Source organism: Castor canadensis, chromosome X, assembly GCF_047511655.1.
Source record: "Castor canadensis chromosome X, mCasCan1.hap1v2, whole genome shotgun sequence".
Classification (NCBI taxonomy): domain Eukaryota; kingdom Metazoa; phylum Chordata; class Mammalia; order Rodentia; family Castoridae; genus Castor; species Castor canadensis.
In genome coordinates, this window is record NC_133405.1 from 91,709,652 (window position 1) to 91,725,116 (window position 15,465).

The 15,465-nt window shown below is 46.5% G+C and overlaps 1 protein-coding gene across 1 annotated transcript; it reads left to right on the top strand.

Moving 5' to 3' along the window:
• The first annotated feature begins 2,628 nt into the window (after positions 1-2,628).
• On the top strand, positions 2,629-15,459 carry Fam156b (family with sequence similarity 156 member B). The gene is made up of 2 exons (XM_074062439.1): positions 2,629-3,066; positions 13,592-15,459. Exon 2 carries the CDS (start codon positions 13,713-13,715, stop codon positions 14,349-14,351), a length of 639 nt encoding a protein of 212 aa, XP_073918540.1. The 5' UTR covers positions 2,629-3,066; positions 13,592-13,712; the 3' UTR covers positions 14,352-15,459.
• The last annotated feature ends 6 nt before the right edge of the window (positions 15,460-15,465 follow it).

Here is a 15,465-nt window from a genome sequence, read left to right on the forward strand (position 1 = left end):
CCTCCAGCTAGGCCCTTCAAGGTTTCCTGTAACTGTGACCACAGTCTGTACTGGGGATAGAGGGGAAACTCTGTGCCAGCTTGTTCCTCTGTAACTGGCTTGTCTTTCTGGCCACCTGTGAACCATCTACTGCAAAACCCCCCTGGTTACATAAACCACCTGGGGGTATACAACTCATTTCCTGACTCTGATCGGGTCTCAGGGCTTTGAGAAATTATTTCCCCCGAGTCTGCTAGTGTTATAAAAATTCCTGCTTCCTGCAAAGTGGTCTCGGTGACTTTGTTTCCCTTGCTATTTCCCGCAACACTGGGGGCATGTTTGATGTCACCCTGCTTGGTTTCCTTGGTATTGTGGTTCATCAGGATCATTATAAAGGCCACCATAGAAAGAAAAACAGCCTTCCATGTAATGATGCTATAAAAATACAAACCCCTAAATCAAGATGATTCTCCTTGACCCTAGGTGGGTCCGAGTGTCAAAGGGGGGGAATAATGTAGCAGGGAGGAGGGCCAAAAAAAAAGGAAGAAGAAACAAGCAAGTCTTCTGATAATGTGGGAATGGGGGGGGGGATGACATAGCAGGGAGATAAAACTTTAAAAATCTAAGTGTGAAAAGATCGTGTAGCACTGGGGATAAAGTAGCCAACAGAGTTACATGCAACCATATATGGGTGAAACCTTGCTTTTTGTTTCTGTAACCTGCTTGCAAGGGTATATAAGGTGACACCCCTCTGTTCTCAGGGCTCACTTTGGATATGAATCCGATGAGCTGCTGCCAGCACTCTAATAAATATTGCTTCCTGAAAAGCCTTGGTGTCTTGTGTCTCTGTTCCAGATTCATGTAACACAAACAAACAAACACGCTAGCTAGGGGTGTGGCTCAAGTCACAATGGACATTAGGCCCTGAGTTCAAACCCCAGTGCCAGCAAAAGAAAAAAGTAGTAAACACATTGGAAACAGTCAGTGTTGATCATCACCTGTGTGGTATACTAGAGCCCATCACTCTGTCTCTCAGAGAAACGCACAGTCCCCTCTTCAAACCTTCTAAAACTCTTTTGGTAGCCCCTTTTTCCCTCCAGGGTGTAGGTCAGGGCCTTTGGGCCTGTTCTCTATCACTCTCTCCTCTGTAAAGTCATGTTCACTGTCCTGGTGGTGGGTGAGTACAATGTGACCGGAAGGTTGTCAGTTGGCACCGGAGTTCTGTAGTTTAGGAGAGGACAGAGCAGGATGTGTGGATCTGGATCGAAGTGTACAGTTGCCTAGGATGGATACGAATCAAGGATCCACCACTTAATTCTTTACTAACATTGGACAGGTTACTTAACCTCTCTGTGGTTCAGTTACCACATACACTTTTTTTTTTTTTTTGGTGGTGCTGGAGATCAAACCCAGGATCTCACAACTATTAGTCAAGTCCTCCACCACTGAGCTACATCTCCAGCCCTCAGTTCACTTACTTGGGGGCTGGGGATGCAGCTCAGTGGTAGAGCGCCCACCTGGCTTGTGTGAGGCCCCGGGTTCCATCGACGCCACCGGCACAAAAAAAGTCACCTCATTTATAAAATGAGGATATGATGATATTCGGGGATAATTATTTGGTTTTCCCCCCTCCATTTAGACCACGCATATTCTTCCTTTTTCAAAGTATAAAGGGCTATTCACAGGTTACTTCCAGCGAAAAAGTGAAATCTCTCTCCATATCCATTTATCTGCTTAGACAGGTATGAAAGATGCCCTGCTTCTTTTCACCTTGCTGAGAATGTTTCACTTCACCTGCGTCCAGCGCCCCGAAATAAGTCCGACTAAAGAAATCCTGCAGGCTTCTGTGTGCCCGGGAAATGGCGGACCACAACCAATCACTCTTCACCATAGGACTCAGATTAAAGTTTGCTGTCTGCGCACTCTCTGTGCATAGACATGGGAGTGTGCTCCCATGACACTCGCGAATGGCAAGCCCTCCTGCTCCTTGATCTCTGTGCGTCTCACGGACGATCCACTTAGATGGGACGTATGTTCTCCTAAACTACCCGGGCACGGGGAAAAACATTCCCTGTTCAGCCGACTGCGCGTTCCTCTGACTACATAAACATCCCCCACCCTCGCCTCAGGAAATATACTCATCCGCGGCCTATTTCTACCTGTGAAATTGAAAGGCAAAGGAACTCCGCGGAGACACTCTGGTTCTCCTCCTGTGAGGCGCCGGAATAAGACTTTTGTCTTTGCCGGTGGGCTTCTTCCGCCCACGCAAAAAACGACGGGTAAGTAAACGAAAGGAGAAGAGCAGGCACCCGTCATCCTGTTCACACTCTAACCCAGAACCAACCGCCCCTCGCGGACTCCCACGGGCCCCACCCGTGACGTCACCTCCGCGGCCAGGAATCTCTTCCCAAGGCCTCAATAAGTGCATCGCCGCGTCCGGACCCACGCTGCAGAGGTCGCGCCGGGCCGCCGCGGTCCGCTGCTGGGAGGACGGCCGTGACGCCGGCTCTCCGCGGAGCCGAGCTGGACCGCGCAGGCCAAGACGCCCTCCGCCGCCCGCTCGGGCGGACAAACCCGCCACTGCCTCCCTTCCGGCTCGCACCGCAGCGGCGGCAGTGAACCAAGGCCCAACTTCTCTAAAGCGTCCCTTCCCTGTGACGCAGGCCGCGCCCGCAGGCCCCGCCTTTCCCGATGAGGCCTCTCTAGCCTGCGGAGGTCGGCTCCTCTCGGTGGTCTTAACCCTTCGGTTCCAAGCGTCGCGCTGCGTTTCCAGGGCTGAGCAAAGGAGGCGGCGCGCTGGGGACCAGACGGCAGGAACTGCTCCGGAGAAAGAACGCGCGTGAGACAGTCCGACAGAGACTGAGACAGAGAAAAGCGAGTGGGAGAGAGCCTCAAAGAAAGACAGAGAGAGCGTGAGAGACGAGGGAGAGACAGAGACCGAGAGACGACGGGGGTGGAAGAGACGCGCAGAAGGAGCGAGAGACTCAGACCTACAGAGGGATTGGGAGACAGGCAGAGGGACAGAGAGAGAAAGAGAGTCAGCGACACACACACACAGTCAGAGAGAGTCTCCCTAGAACAGGCCAGGTGAGAGAAGGAGAAGGGGTGAGAGAGACTCGGAGAGAATCTCCTACAACAGGCCAGCTGTGCGTTTGGATCCTGGGACCAGAATCCTGCTTTGGCCATCCGTGAAGGGCGCTTTCTGAGGGATCGGTTGATTTTCTCAGACGCCTCATCTCTTCGGTGTCAGAATGGCGGTTGGACAGTCTGCATGTGGCGTAATTCTCTTTCTCTAGCTGAGGACTGCTGTTTTTTAAGTGGACAGATGGGACCGAAACTTCCCATGGGCATCATTAAGAACCTGGGGTGTCATTGGGCTCCTAGCAGTGTTCAACAGGTTCACAAATAACCTGTTTCACGGCCATCGCCTCCCTCCCCGCCTCATCTCCCTTCGAAGTGTTTTCAACGAAGGCAATGTTTCCCAAACGGAAACGTCAGAGAAACTCTTCCTGGGATCCGTGACAAGGGAGAGGGGTCAGAATGTCACTTAGGAATAGACATGCTTTTAGTAAACTCTGTGATCCCAGCATTAGCATGCAAATATTTAGACCATTTTCCCCAGACAACTATGCCAGCTGCAGTGTATGACGCTCAGAGGAGGAAGGCATCTCTGGTTGTCCTCTTTGCTGGAGTGCATCCATCCTGGGCAGTAGACCTCTGTGGATCAGAAACTTGGTGTTAGGATTAGTCACAGATTTCCATTGGGATTTCCAATACTTGACGCACCCCTATTGGGAGTTATTGATTTGTGCATTGACCCGTGTGTGTCAGGGATGTTTCCTTAGTTTTGTCCAAAAAGGACAAATGAATGGCCTTGCTTGGCTGAACCTCTTGGTACCAGCAGTAGAGAGAAAGGCCAGAAAGGAAGGATTTCTATATTTTAAGGAGCAAAACGTCAACAGTTCCCCATCAAAGGGGCAGTGTCTCTTCACCTGCGCCATGTTGGCATTTAAGAAAACATTTTGTGAACAGTTTTTGTAGGGAAGTCTTGGTTTTACTCTGTTCAGCTGGGTGTTGATTACTTTGAAAATCATACTTGTGACTGTGAGAAATTGCTAGGTTGAAACTAAATCACAGGGATCTATTTGTTTACCAACATGTGGGTGGGAAATAAACTCAGGTTGTATATTCGGCTTTGAGCTGGGTAGCCAGTCGTGCCTTGCAAGGAATATTTATGTTCTCAAAGCAGTGGTCTTGCGCTCCCAACAGAATCTACATATGATATTTAGGAGATGGTGAGAATTTAAAGGTAAGGAGAGCCAGGGGTAATTAGAAGATGGTGAGTGCAAATTAAAACAGGTGACAATGGTGAGAAGAGAGAGGATTGAGGTAATGAAAATAGTAGGTGGACCTTTGTTTTTTAACAGACCTAAGTAAGAAATGGTCACCATCAAGAACTAGCTGTGTGACCTTCAGTGAGGTGCTAAACCCATCTGATCCTCAGTTACCGCATCTGAAAGTGGGGATAATAATACTGGCTGAGCATCCCTAATCTGAAACTCTAAAATCCAAAATGCTCCAAAAACCTGAAGCTTTTTGAGCACCAGTATGATGTCACAGGTGGAGATTCCACAGCTGACCTCCTCTGACAGCTTGTTAAAGCGCAGGTGGGGTTGGGGGGGTGTAACTCAGTGATAAAGTGTTGACTTAGCATGCTTGAGACCCTGGGTTCAATCCCAAGTGCAGCAGACATGCACACGCATAAATGCAAGCACGTTAAAATTGCCTCTAGGCTATGTGTACAAAATATGTATGGGAAACACAAATGAATGTCAGGATATTTCATTATGTAAATATTCCAAAATGTGGCGGGGTTGGTGGGGGCGGGGGGGGGAATCTGAAATTCAGAGTACTTCTGGCCCTAGGTCTGTCAGGTAAGGGATACTCAACCTGTAACATGTGTCACACCGTTCCTGACCACCCAGGCTGCGGGGCCTCCTCTGTGTTCCGGTCCTCCCCTGGCTCATATCATCACTTGTTGTGTAGTCATTTTCAGTTCAGCTCCCTGTCCACAGACTATGAGTCTTCTGAGGACTGTTACCCTGCAGAATATATTGCACATGAGTGGATGCAGAGAGTATCTCAGCTTAACTTTCTGTTCATCCACAGAGTGTCTGTGTCCTTTATCCCCACAGTGCCCAGAGTCCAGAACCATGTGGTATGAATGCAGTAGCCATGTGTTCCCTGTCATGGTGTGTGGGTTATGCCAGCTGGTTCCCAGCTGGAAATAATCTACCGTGAATGCATGGGCATGGTGGATCCTCTGGTGGAATACCTGCTCATTCAGTGGAGTAAGAAGGATTGTGTCTTCTGTCCCCACTGTGTTCCAAAATGTCTTAATATCAGCATAGTCCCCAACTGTTCCCCCTTTATTGTAGATCTTGGAGAGAATTTTGCTTCCTCAGACTGAGCTCTGTCCTTACGATGGGGCTGTTGGCTACCTCAGTGACAGGAATGCTGAACAGAGTGTGCCCTCAGTACAGACATGTTGGATGAATACACTCTGGCCAGTCAGGGTATGTTGTTTTGTAGGTGAGAACGTGTAAATGTCTCTGAGGCTGCCACCATCAGGATCTGCGATGTAAACCCCGAGACCGGTGGCCTTGGTGACTAGGTGGGCACTTCACTGGTGAGAGTAGACTCTCTCTTTGTCTTCCTCATGCTGCTTTGGTCCCTCCTCCTCTTCACCCTTCCCTGGGCCCTTCCTTTGCACTCCCACTGCTGTTCTGTGTCTATGTCTTTACGGCCCACCTAGCAGGAGATCCCTAACTTGAGGACTGTGTTTCACTGGCCTCTTTGTTTTCTTCCTTCATACTCGAAAGTGGGCATCACTGGACGTTTACTGACTTCAGTGTTCTTTTGTAGTGATGCTGTTAAGAAGAGTATCCTTTCCATTCTAGATCCAGTGAGATAGAGGCTGTCTGTGTGGGTACCAAAAATACAGAGCATCTGCGTGCCAGGGGCCGGACACGCTTAGTCACCTGCGGGGTGGTGCATGGCTGGAACTCTGACTCCCTTTTCCCTGACATTGCACAAGGTAGGCACACAACTGCTTCCACACCCATCACCATGCAGAGATGTCAGTCCTTTCTGGGAAAACATCATTGTATTATTTGACTGATAATATTAAATGAATTAGGTTCCTTTGAATGGAAATAAATTCTTTTTGTAAGCATAGTTCATATCACTGGGGAAAGGTGGAGAAAGTATCCTGTGTCATGGCTTTAATTTTCAAAACCAGTACAACTGTCTTCATCGTGCTCAGCACCAGGACACAGCATGCATTTTCTCATTTAGCTGCTTGCTATCTCCTCGCCCACACCAGAACGCAAGCTAATGGGAGCAGGCGCTTCTCGAGGTTTGTTTGGGTGGCATTCCAGGCACTGAGAACACAGACTGGCATGAGTAAGGAATGGTAAATATTTGCTGCATCGGTTATCTGATCCGTGGGCCAGCTTGGGATGCATGGGTCCAGCCTCCAGGACTTTCCTGTCCAAACTCTCCGCCTCTGGATTACTTTCTAGCTCAGGCTTCCAAGGAGGCCGGAGAGTGCAGAGAGGCAGTGCCCTGCCACCAAGGGCACGTGCATCTGGAGTCAGGCAGTCCTGGGCCAGAATGCTGACCCTTCCTGCTCTTGTTATCTTAAGGACAGTACCCAATCTCTCAATGCAGGAATTTCCTTCTTTGCAACGGGACAATACGGATCCTACAGGGTCGACATACTGAGATGTTTATAACGGGCCCCAGATTCTCCTTACTTCATTGGATAGATATCTGTGAATGTCCACTGGGGTTGAGCCTCTGTGATGGGTGAACCAGAGAAACTCACTGGCCTCTGTTGGCTCCCAGGCCAGTGGGTAACAAAGACAGGTAACCATCTATTGCCAGCTGAGTGGGGTTGGGGCTGGGTGAGGGGAAATACAGGGTGTTTCAGGAGCTCTGAGGAAGGCCTCCTGTCCAGAAGTAGTAGGAGAAAGCTCAGGGAAGGCCTTGTGGAAGAAGTGCTGTATCAGCTGAGTCCTGAAGAGTGAATGGGAGGTGAAAGTCTGGCAAGGAACCATCCTATTCCTAAACCTTTACTCTAAGACCACTATGACCATCCATTCCACTGGCTCCCAAATAAATGAGGAATGGGGAAGTGACCCAGCACTGGCCAACATGAAAGGATGAAAATGTCTGCTGGGGGCGGGGCGGAGCTTCTGGGATACTTGTTCACAGGAAAGATACACTAATAGAAAGTGCCATCTTGCACTTGGATATTGCCACATGTGGATGTCAGTCCTGGACCGAATGTAACAGAAGAGGACCCGTGGTCCTTGATGGCATCAGTGGGTCACAGATGATGTCTGGCTGGGGCCCACCCTTCTCCTGACTGTTTTGTGAGATAGTGAATTGCCTCTCTGGTTAGACTTGATTGAGGGGGTTTTCTCTTTACTTATTGCCAAAAGCAGACTTCCCTATGTTGTGGATGTTTTTGAGAGAGCATTATAGTGTGGTGGGTTAAGGATACCAGCTCTGCTTCCAGACAGACTTCCTTGCAGTTCACTTCTGCCATGTGTGTTCCTGTCATTCTGAGGAAGTAATTGTCCTCATCTGTGAAATGACTTTGTTATTAATAATCACAATACCTAACTCAGAGGGTTGTATTTGTGAATATGTAATGAGGTAGTGCAGGGAAAATACGTAGAAAGGAGCCTGGCACTTTTCTTATTATTACATCTACTGATGCTGCCGTGGGATACTTTGGAGGGAGGGCTTTACACTACACTCGTACTGTAGAGCAAAGAACATAAAAGTCCCATTAGACTTCTCTGGCAGCCCGAGAGCCTTTCTTTCCCTGCCCCTCTTCTCAGCCTCAGGTGGATGACCCTTCCCCAGAATGCTGGCTGGGCCAATGTGGGCCCCTGTCGAGGGACCACATCTTCCCAGTTCAGCTCCAGCTCTGTCCTCAGGTCAGTTGAGGCTGCTTCTTAGTTTGCAGGATGCCCCAGGACAGGTCACAGAGGGTGTGACTTTGTGTTGCTCCTTCATAGCATCGGAAGCTTTCCGAGACCTGGTCCCTCTTTCTCTCTCCAAGCTCATCTTCCTCTGCTCACACCAGATTCCAGCGTGGGACCCTGCCACTGAAGTCTGTCTCTCCCGCCATTCAGACTCCCCATTTGTGAAATGACAGTCACTCTGCTGGTCTTGAGGTTTGTTGGCAGATCCAAGTGAGATAATTAATTCTTTTTTGGGGGGGGCGGTGCACACTGGGGTTTGAACTCAGGGGCTCGTGCTTGCTAGGCAGGCTTTCTTACCCCTTGAACCACTCTATCAGCCCAAGTGCGATAATGGGATGGATGTAAAACACCTAGTTCACATTTCCTGGCACGTGGAAGGCACTAAATAAGTGGAAGCTGATTTCCGTCACATTTCTTGTAATCCACATCACCTGGCATTTGATAGTAAGCTAGCCCAGTAAATATTTTTGGATTGGACTGCACGAAGATATGGTATATTGTGAATGTGTTAGTCGAGGCTTTCCAGAGAAACCAAACCAGTAGGATATGCATACATCTATGGATCTGTGCATATCCATGTCTATGTATGAATAGATTTATTTATTTCAAGGACCTGGCTCCATGGGATTGGGAGTGCTGGGAAATCCAAAATCCAGAAGGCAGGTAGCATAGCTGTATATTCGCATTAAGAGTTGATTGACAGTCTTGAGTGTGAAATCCACAGGCAGAGTTGCTGTGTTACAGTCTTCAGGCTGAACTGCTTCTACCCTGGGAAGCTTCAGTCTTTGCTCTTGAGGCCTTAAGCTGATTCGATGAAGCCCACTCACATCAGGAGGGTAATATGCTTTACTATAAATTCTAGTGACTGTAAAATTGACCATCATGGTGGGGAAACAGTACACTGAGGGACAGCGCCTCTCAAACTGAAGCTCTGACCAATAAACGTCCTGGGTTCATTCATGTCCAATGGTCTTTTTCCCTCTCTTTGGAAGCTGCATGAGATGAAAATGAAGGAAACTCGAGGCCAAAGTGTTTGAAGCAGAAATTTGACACCGGGTCTTTATCCCGCTGGGTCAAGAGACTGTTGAAGGAATGAAATGGAGTAAGATGCTGAAGGAAGGAAGGAAAGTCACATTTATTGCTCCGGCTGTTGCCTTCCCCCCAAAGAGGGGACTTCTCTCTGCCTCTGGAGAGGATCATGAGTAACTTCATGTGTGTGGTTTGAGAATCTTGGGGTGCACCCAGAGATAAGATAGTAAAATATTTCACAGACATGATGGGAACAGGATGGGGGGGAGGGTTGGGCGGAGAAAGGGAGAGCAAAGAGTGGTAAAATCTGGGTCATTTGTGAGCTGATGTTTCTAAAGTCTCAGTATTTCTTCATAAAAAGAGAATTGTGAGAATTACTTTATTTCTGTGAGAACTGGCTTTCTAAATGAAGAAATATGATCCCAAGAGAGTCCCTGTGACGTGTGAAAATTGTTTGGGAGGTAATTGGCTTAAGATCCCATTCCAGATAAACACTTACACATACGTGTTTGTGTGGAATGGCGATGGCCCACAAGATGTCATTGACAAACTTGTTGGAGATATAGCTTTCGGTAACTATTATGAGACTCCCTTTCTGGGATGTTTGTTTGTGTTTGTATGTGTGCACAGCCAGGTCATATGATTTGAAATGTTTTAAACTGTTTTGTGTTTCCTGCCCCGATATTTAATTACTAAACATTTCTAAGCACCTAGTGTGCTCTGAAGAAACTAGGAAATTCTTGGTTTCCAACTCTGCTGAAAAGACAGAGGTTGGACGGCTGCTCAAAAGTTTCAGTTCAATGTGTTTTTTTCTTTTTCTTTCATCCAAGGCATGTTTATTGAAAGAATATGGAGAGGTGCTCTTACTGCAGCATGGACCACTTGGGTCTTTTTTCAATTAACATACGAGAAAGACTGCAGTATTTTGCTTTCTCATCAGCAAAGTATGAGAGTTCCAATTGCTTGGCATGTTTTCCAGCCCTTGGTGTTGCCAGTACTTTTCTCATTCTAACAGAATTTACTCATTCTAACAGGTGAGAGGCGTACATCACCACACCTTTAATTTGCTTGTATAAATGGTTCGTGATGTTGAAGACTGTTGCATGTGCTCGCATTCTTTCCCCCATTTTCTAATTTGGCTTGTTTCTCTTTCTATTAACTTTGCAAATACTGTCTATATTCTGGCTCTGTGATTCGCAAGCATTTTCTCTTAGTGCATAGCTTTGCTTTTCATTGTCTGAACTTACTGCCTTTTCCTGAGTCAAAGTTTTAAATTTTGATGATGTCCAGCTTGTCAATTTTCTTCCTTTCATGGATTGTGCTTTTGGTTCAAGACTTGCTCTTGCCTATTCTCTGGCCCTGAAGATGTCCTTGCTTACTGTTTTCCGAACGTCTTTTTATTGTACCTTTGACAGTTACCTCTGAACCAATTTTAGTGATTGTATATACAAACTATGAGGTGGAGGTTCACATTTTTGCATATGGATATACAAGACCATTTGTTGGAAAGATTCTCCTTTCTCTTGTATCCCTGCCAAAGCTCATTTGTCCATATTTGTATGGACCTAAGTGTCTATTCCTTTCCAAGACAGCAGTCTTCATTACTGCAACCCGATAGCAAGTCTTAAAAGCGAATGGTATGATTTCTCCAAATTCATTCTTGTTTTTGAAAGTTTGTAAGTTCCACATGAATTGTAGAATCAGCTTGTTTATATGTACAGGATTTTGATGGGCATCGGACTAATTGAACTTGGGGTAATTAACTTTTTTTCCCCATAGTGAATCTTCTAATCCGTGAACACATTGGTTTTAATTAGGTCTTCTTTGATTTCTTTCATTAGCATTTTATGGTGTTCTGCGTACAGATCTGTGTATATTTTGTTAGTTTTCTATGTGCCTATTTCATGGTGTTTGTAACTATCGTAAATAGCATTGCTTTTAAGTTTAGTTTTGTAGTATTCATACAGTTGTTTTCTGTGTGTTGACCTTTGTTTGTTTGTTTGTTTTCTTGGGTTTTGAGACAGGGTCTCACTGTATAGTCCAAGCTGGTATGGAACGCGCTGTGTAGCACAGGCTGGCCTAGAACTCAATCCTCCTGCCTCATCCTCCTGAGTGCTGGGGTTACAAGCGTGTGCCACCATGCCTGGCTTGATCTCGTCTCTTGTAACATTCCTAAACTCACTTATTAGTTCTAGGAATTTGCATGGAGGTATATTGGGTGTTCCACGTGGATAGTCATGGAATCTATAAGAAAGGGCAGTTTTATTGCCTCCTTTCCCGTTTGCACACTCTTACTTCCCTGGTATTGCCTCACTGACTTGGACTTCCAGCATGGAGTCAAATAGCCATGGTAAGAGTGGCTGTCCTTGCCTTGTTCTCAACCTTATGGAGAAAGCATTCAATTCTTGACCATTAAGTAGGGTATCGGTTGTAGGTTGTTTTGTGTATGCCCTTTAACAGGTCCAGGAAATGGTCCTCTATTCCTAGTGTGGCAGGCTTTTTCATAGCATCAGTGGATTTTGCATCTTATCCTGTTAAGACTTTTTTTTTGCATATCTTGATATGATGCTGTCATTTTGCCTCTTCACCTAACCTCACAATCCATGGATTACATTGACTGTTTTCCACTTGGTGAAAGAATAACGTTGGCCTTCTTGGCATAAAACCCTCTTCATCGTGGTTTTTGGTTCTTTTCATATATGGCTGGACTGGAACTGTTGTTATTTTTTGTTGAAGAATTTTGTGCTAATGCTAAGAAAAAATATCGGTGTGTGGTGTTCCTGGTATCAGTGTAATAAAGTCATTTGGAAATGCTCCCTCTACTTTGTTTTCTGCAAGGAATTATATAGAATTGGTATAATTTCTTTTTTTTTTTTTTGCCTTTGAGCTATTTTGCACCTTTCTTTTCTTTTTCTTTTATTCATATGTGCATACAATGTTTGGGTCATTTCTCCCCTCTTCCCCCTGCTCCCTCCCTTACCCCTCCACCTCCTCTCTCTCCCCCCCCACCCCTTGCTACCAGACAGAAACTATTTTGCCCTTATCTCTAATTTTGTTGAAGAGAGAGTATAAGCAATAATAGGAAGGACCAAGGGTTTTTGCTAGTTGAGATAAGGATAGCTATACAGGGAGTTGACTTGCATTGCTTTCCTGTGCATGTGTGTTACCTTCTAAATTAATTCTTCTCAAAATAACCTTTTCTCTAGTTCCTGGTTCCCTTCTCCTATTGGCCTCTAAAGCGTCATTTAAAGTATCTGCATTAGTTTCTCTGCATTGAGGGCAACAAATGCTATCTAGTTTTTGGGTGTCTTACCTATCCTCATACCTCCCAAGTGTGCTCTTGCTTTATCATGTGATCGAAGTCCAATCCCCTTGTTGTGTTTGCCCTTGATCTAATGTCCGCATATGAGGGAGAACATACGATTTTTGGTCTTTTGGGCCAGGCTAACCTCACTCAGAATGATGTTCTCCAGTTCCATCCATTTACTTGCGAATGATAGCATTTCATTCTTCTTCATGGCTGCATAAAATTCCATTGTGTATAAATACCATCTTTTCTTATTCCATTCGTCAGTAGTGGGGCTGGTAGAATTTGCCAGTAAAACTCTCTGGACCTGGAGATCTTTTTGCAAATGTTTCTAACTACTAATTCAATGTTGTAAACAATATAGGACCATGCATACTATGTCATCTCGGGTGAATTCTGGTAGCTTGCTTATGATTTTCCAGTAATTGGTCCATTTCTAAGATTTGGAATTTATTTGTGTAGATGATTGTAGATGACCATTTGCCCCTTTTCTGTTTTCTGGGTCTGTAGTGAAGTCTTTTCTTTTCCTTCCTGCTATTGATAACTTATTTTCTTTCTTTCTCCCCCCACCCCCGGACAGTCCTGCTGCAGGTTTATCAATTGCATTAATTATTTCAAAGAACCAGTGTTTGATTTAATTGAATTCCACCTCTCTCTCTCTCTCTCTCTCTCTCTCTCTCTCCCTATTTTTTAGTAAAAGGAATTCTTATTTACACAGAGTGCTAATTGTGAGATGATTTCCATAGGCAGGAGCACCCTTTGTAACCAGATATAAAACCAGTGATTGTGAAGGTAAAAATTCCAAAGACTGTGTCACCATGGAACAAATACTTACAATTTCATAATGTCTACTGTATGGAAATATATGAATGCTTATGAGAAGAGCACATGCTAGTCAGGCATTGCTTGTTCTTATAATTATTGTTGAGAAGGATTACAAAGAGTCAGCAGGGAACTGACACCGTACATTACATTTCATCATTTTACGTTACATGCCTCTTAGATGGAATCATTGGTGTCACTTCTGAAACCTTTGTGGTATGCCATCAACATTCTAAGCTCTGGACTTGTATTATCTCATGGAATCCTCAGAAGGAGCCCAGGAGATGGGTCTTATTCTCAGCTCCATTTCATAGCTAGAAGAGGCAGAACAGGAAGGTTAAGTAAGATGAGTAATCACAGGCATTCTTTCTTCTCTTGTCCCCTTTTGTCACAGTCTCGCTTCTCCTGGCCACACACGGTCCTCGCTATCTTCTAGTTATTCCAAAACCTCCAGCTTCATCTTATGGTCTAAACCCCAGAGGCCCAGTGGAGCTTCCAGCTCATACTACACTCCCATGGATCCACTCCAGAAATGGGAACCAGCATTGATTTCCAGGTCTGCCCAGACAACCTCTGCAGCCGCCTCCCAGAAGGGCACGGGGGCCTCTCAGCCTTTCTCCTCAGAACAGCTCTTCAGTGAGCTGAGTGCCAGGGCTGACTCTATCGCCCATGCTCCTCTGCCAGAAGGGCCCCTCCAGCAGGAATACAGGAAGGAGAAGAGCCTGCAGGAGCAGCGCTGGGAAAGGCTGGGATTCTCTCAGAGGAAGAAGGCATTCCTGGGCCACCTGAGACGCAGGCACCATGATCACATGGCACCTTACCCAGTCGAAAGGGACACCAGAGTCTCTCCCTCCGGTGACAGAGCTCAGAATCTGTTCCGATGTGAATGTCGATACTGCCAGGGCCACGGGTCTACTATTGCTGAGATCACTGGGGAGAGAAATGGGGCCCCCAATCCTTCTTTCTGGGAAATGCTAGTGCAGGGCCTCAGTGGCTTGACCCTCAGCCTGGGCGCCAACCGGCCAGGCCTTCTGCCTGAGGGGGCACAGCAGCAGCAGCAGCAGGAGCCTGAGGAGAAGTGCCAACTGGAGGGGCAGGAGGAGAGCAAGAGGATGTTCCAGAGGCTGCTCAAGCAGTGGTTGGAAGAAAACTGAGACCCAACATAAACAGACAGTGCTGTGTTGCCAGCTCCTAGGTGTGGGCTCCTCTGGGGAACCAAACAGTGAGCTGTCCTCGCAGGATTCCCAAAATCTGCATTATGATTGGAATCCTCCCAGCATGAGATTTGATCACTCCCAGGAAGGCCCCTGTCTTTCCTGCCTGTTGTCTGTGGAGTGCTGAGAGGCACTCTGGGGCGAGGGAGTCTGCGCACCAGTGGTCCTCACCTCATCTCATGTGGCCCCCGTGATGCATGTTGTCTTTTCCCCTTCCTGGATCTCCATCTCTGCTCCCTACCTACCTTGTTGTCAGTAAGATGTAAGATGTCTGTGTAGTGTGAACGCCTTGTTGATGTCCCTGTGCTTTTGTGCCATTTTATTGACTGCCTCCCAGGTGAGTGCCATGTCTGTTTGAAATGGAGGTATGTGACACTGAGATCCAGGCTCAAGAATCTGCAGCTAAACAAAGTGTGGGAAAAGGGATGTGGAATTAGATCATTGTATTGTATGACTATGATAAGCTAACTGTAAGTAAATGTCTCCATGTTTCCTTGCTCCTTAACAATTGAGTAGTATTCTCCCACTCAGGACTTTCTGATGGGGTACCTCATCATCAATGCCGAATAAACATATATATGAAAAGGAAAGTAACTTTAGAATTCAGACTTGTTTATCAATACTGGTTTCTTTCTTGTGTGATCTGAGATCACCGCCTTCAAACCCTTGACCAGTAGAGCAGAGGGCACAAAGAGGAGCTCGGCACAGTAGAGACTCAGAATGAGGGTGGTCTGCAGTGGGGATGGGGGGCAATGAGAATATAGTCCAGTTGCCATTGGAGGTGCCGCCATGGGATCAGCCTTCAGAACAGTCAGGTAGAAAGGTTGGGAGAGTATCCTTTTGCCCCACAGGAGAGCTAGAAGCAGAGTCTGCTGGCCCCAGTAGGAGCCCTGTGGGTTGGCATAGTGCCCTGGCTGAGGGATCCAGGGACTGTTCCTTGTAGCCTGATGCACCAGTTTGGTGAACAGCAGTTTTATGCTCACTTTCTGAGAACCAGAGCATCATTGAGTTGTTTCAAAGTCACCTTGGAATTTAGATATGTGTCTTTTAATTT

What these genes read in the sequence shown, in the direction of transcription:
- Fam156b (XM_074062439.1), top strand. Translation starts at nt 13,713, where the DNA reads ATGGATCCACTCCAGAAATGGGAACCAGCATTGATTTCCAGGTCTGCC.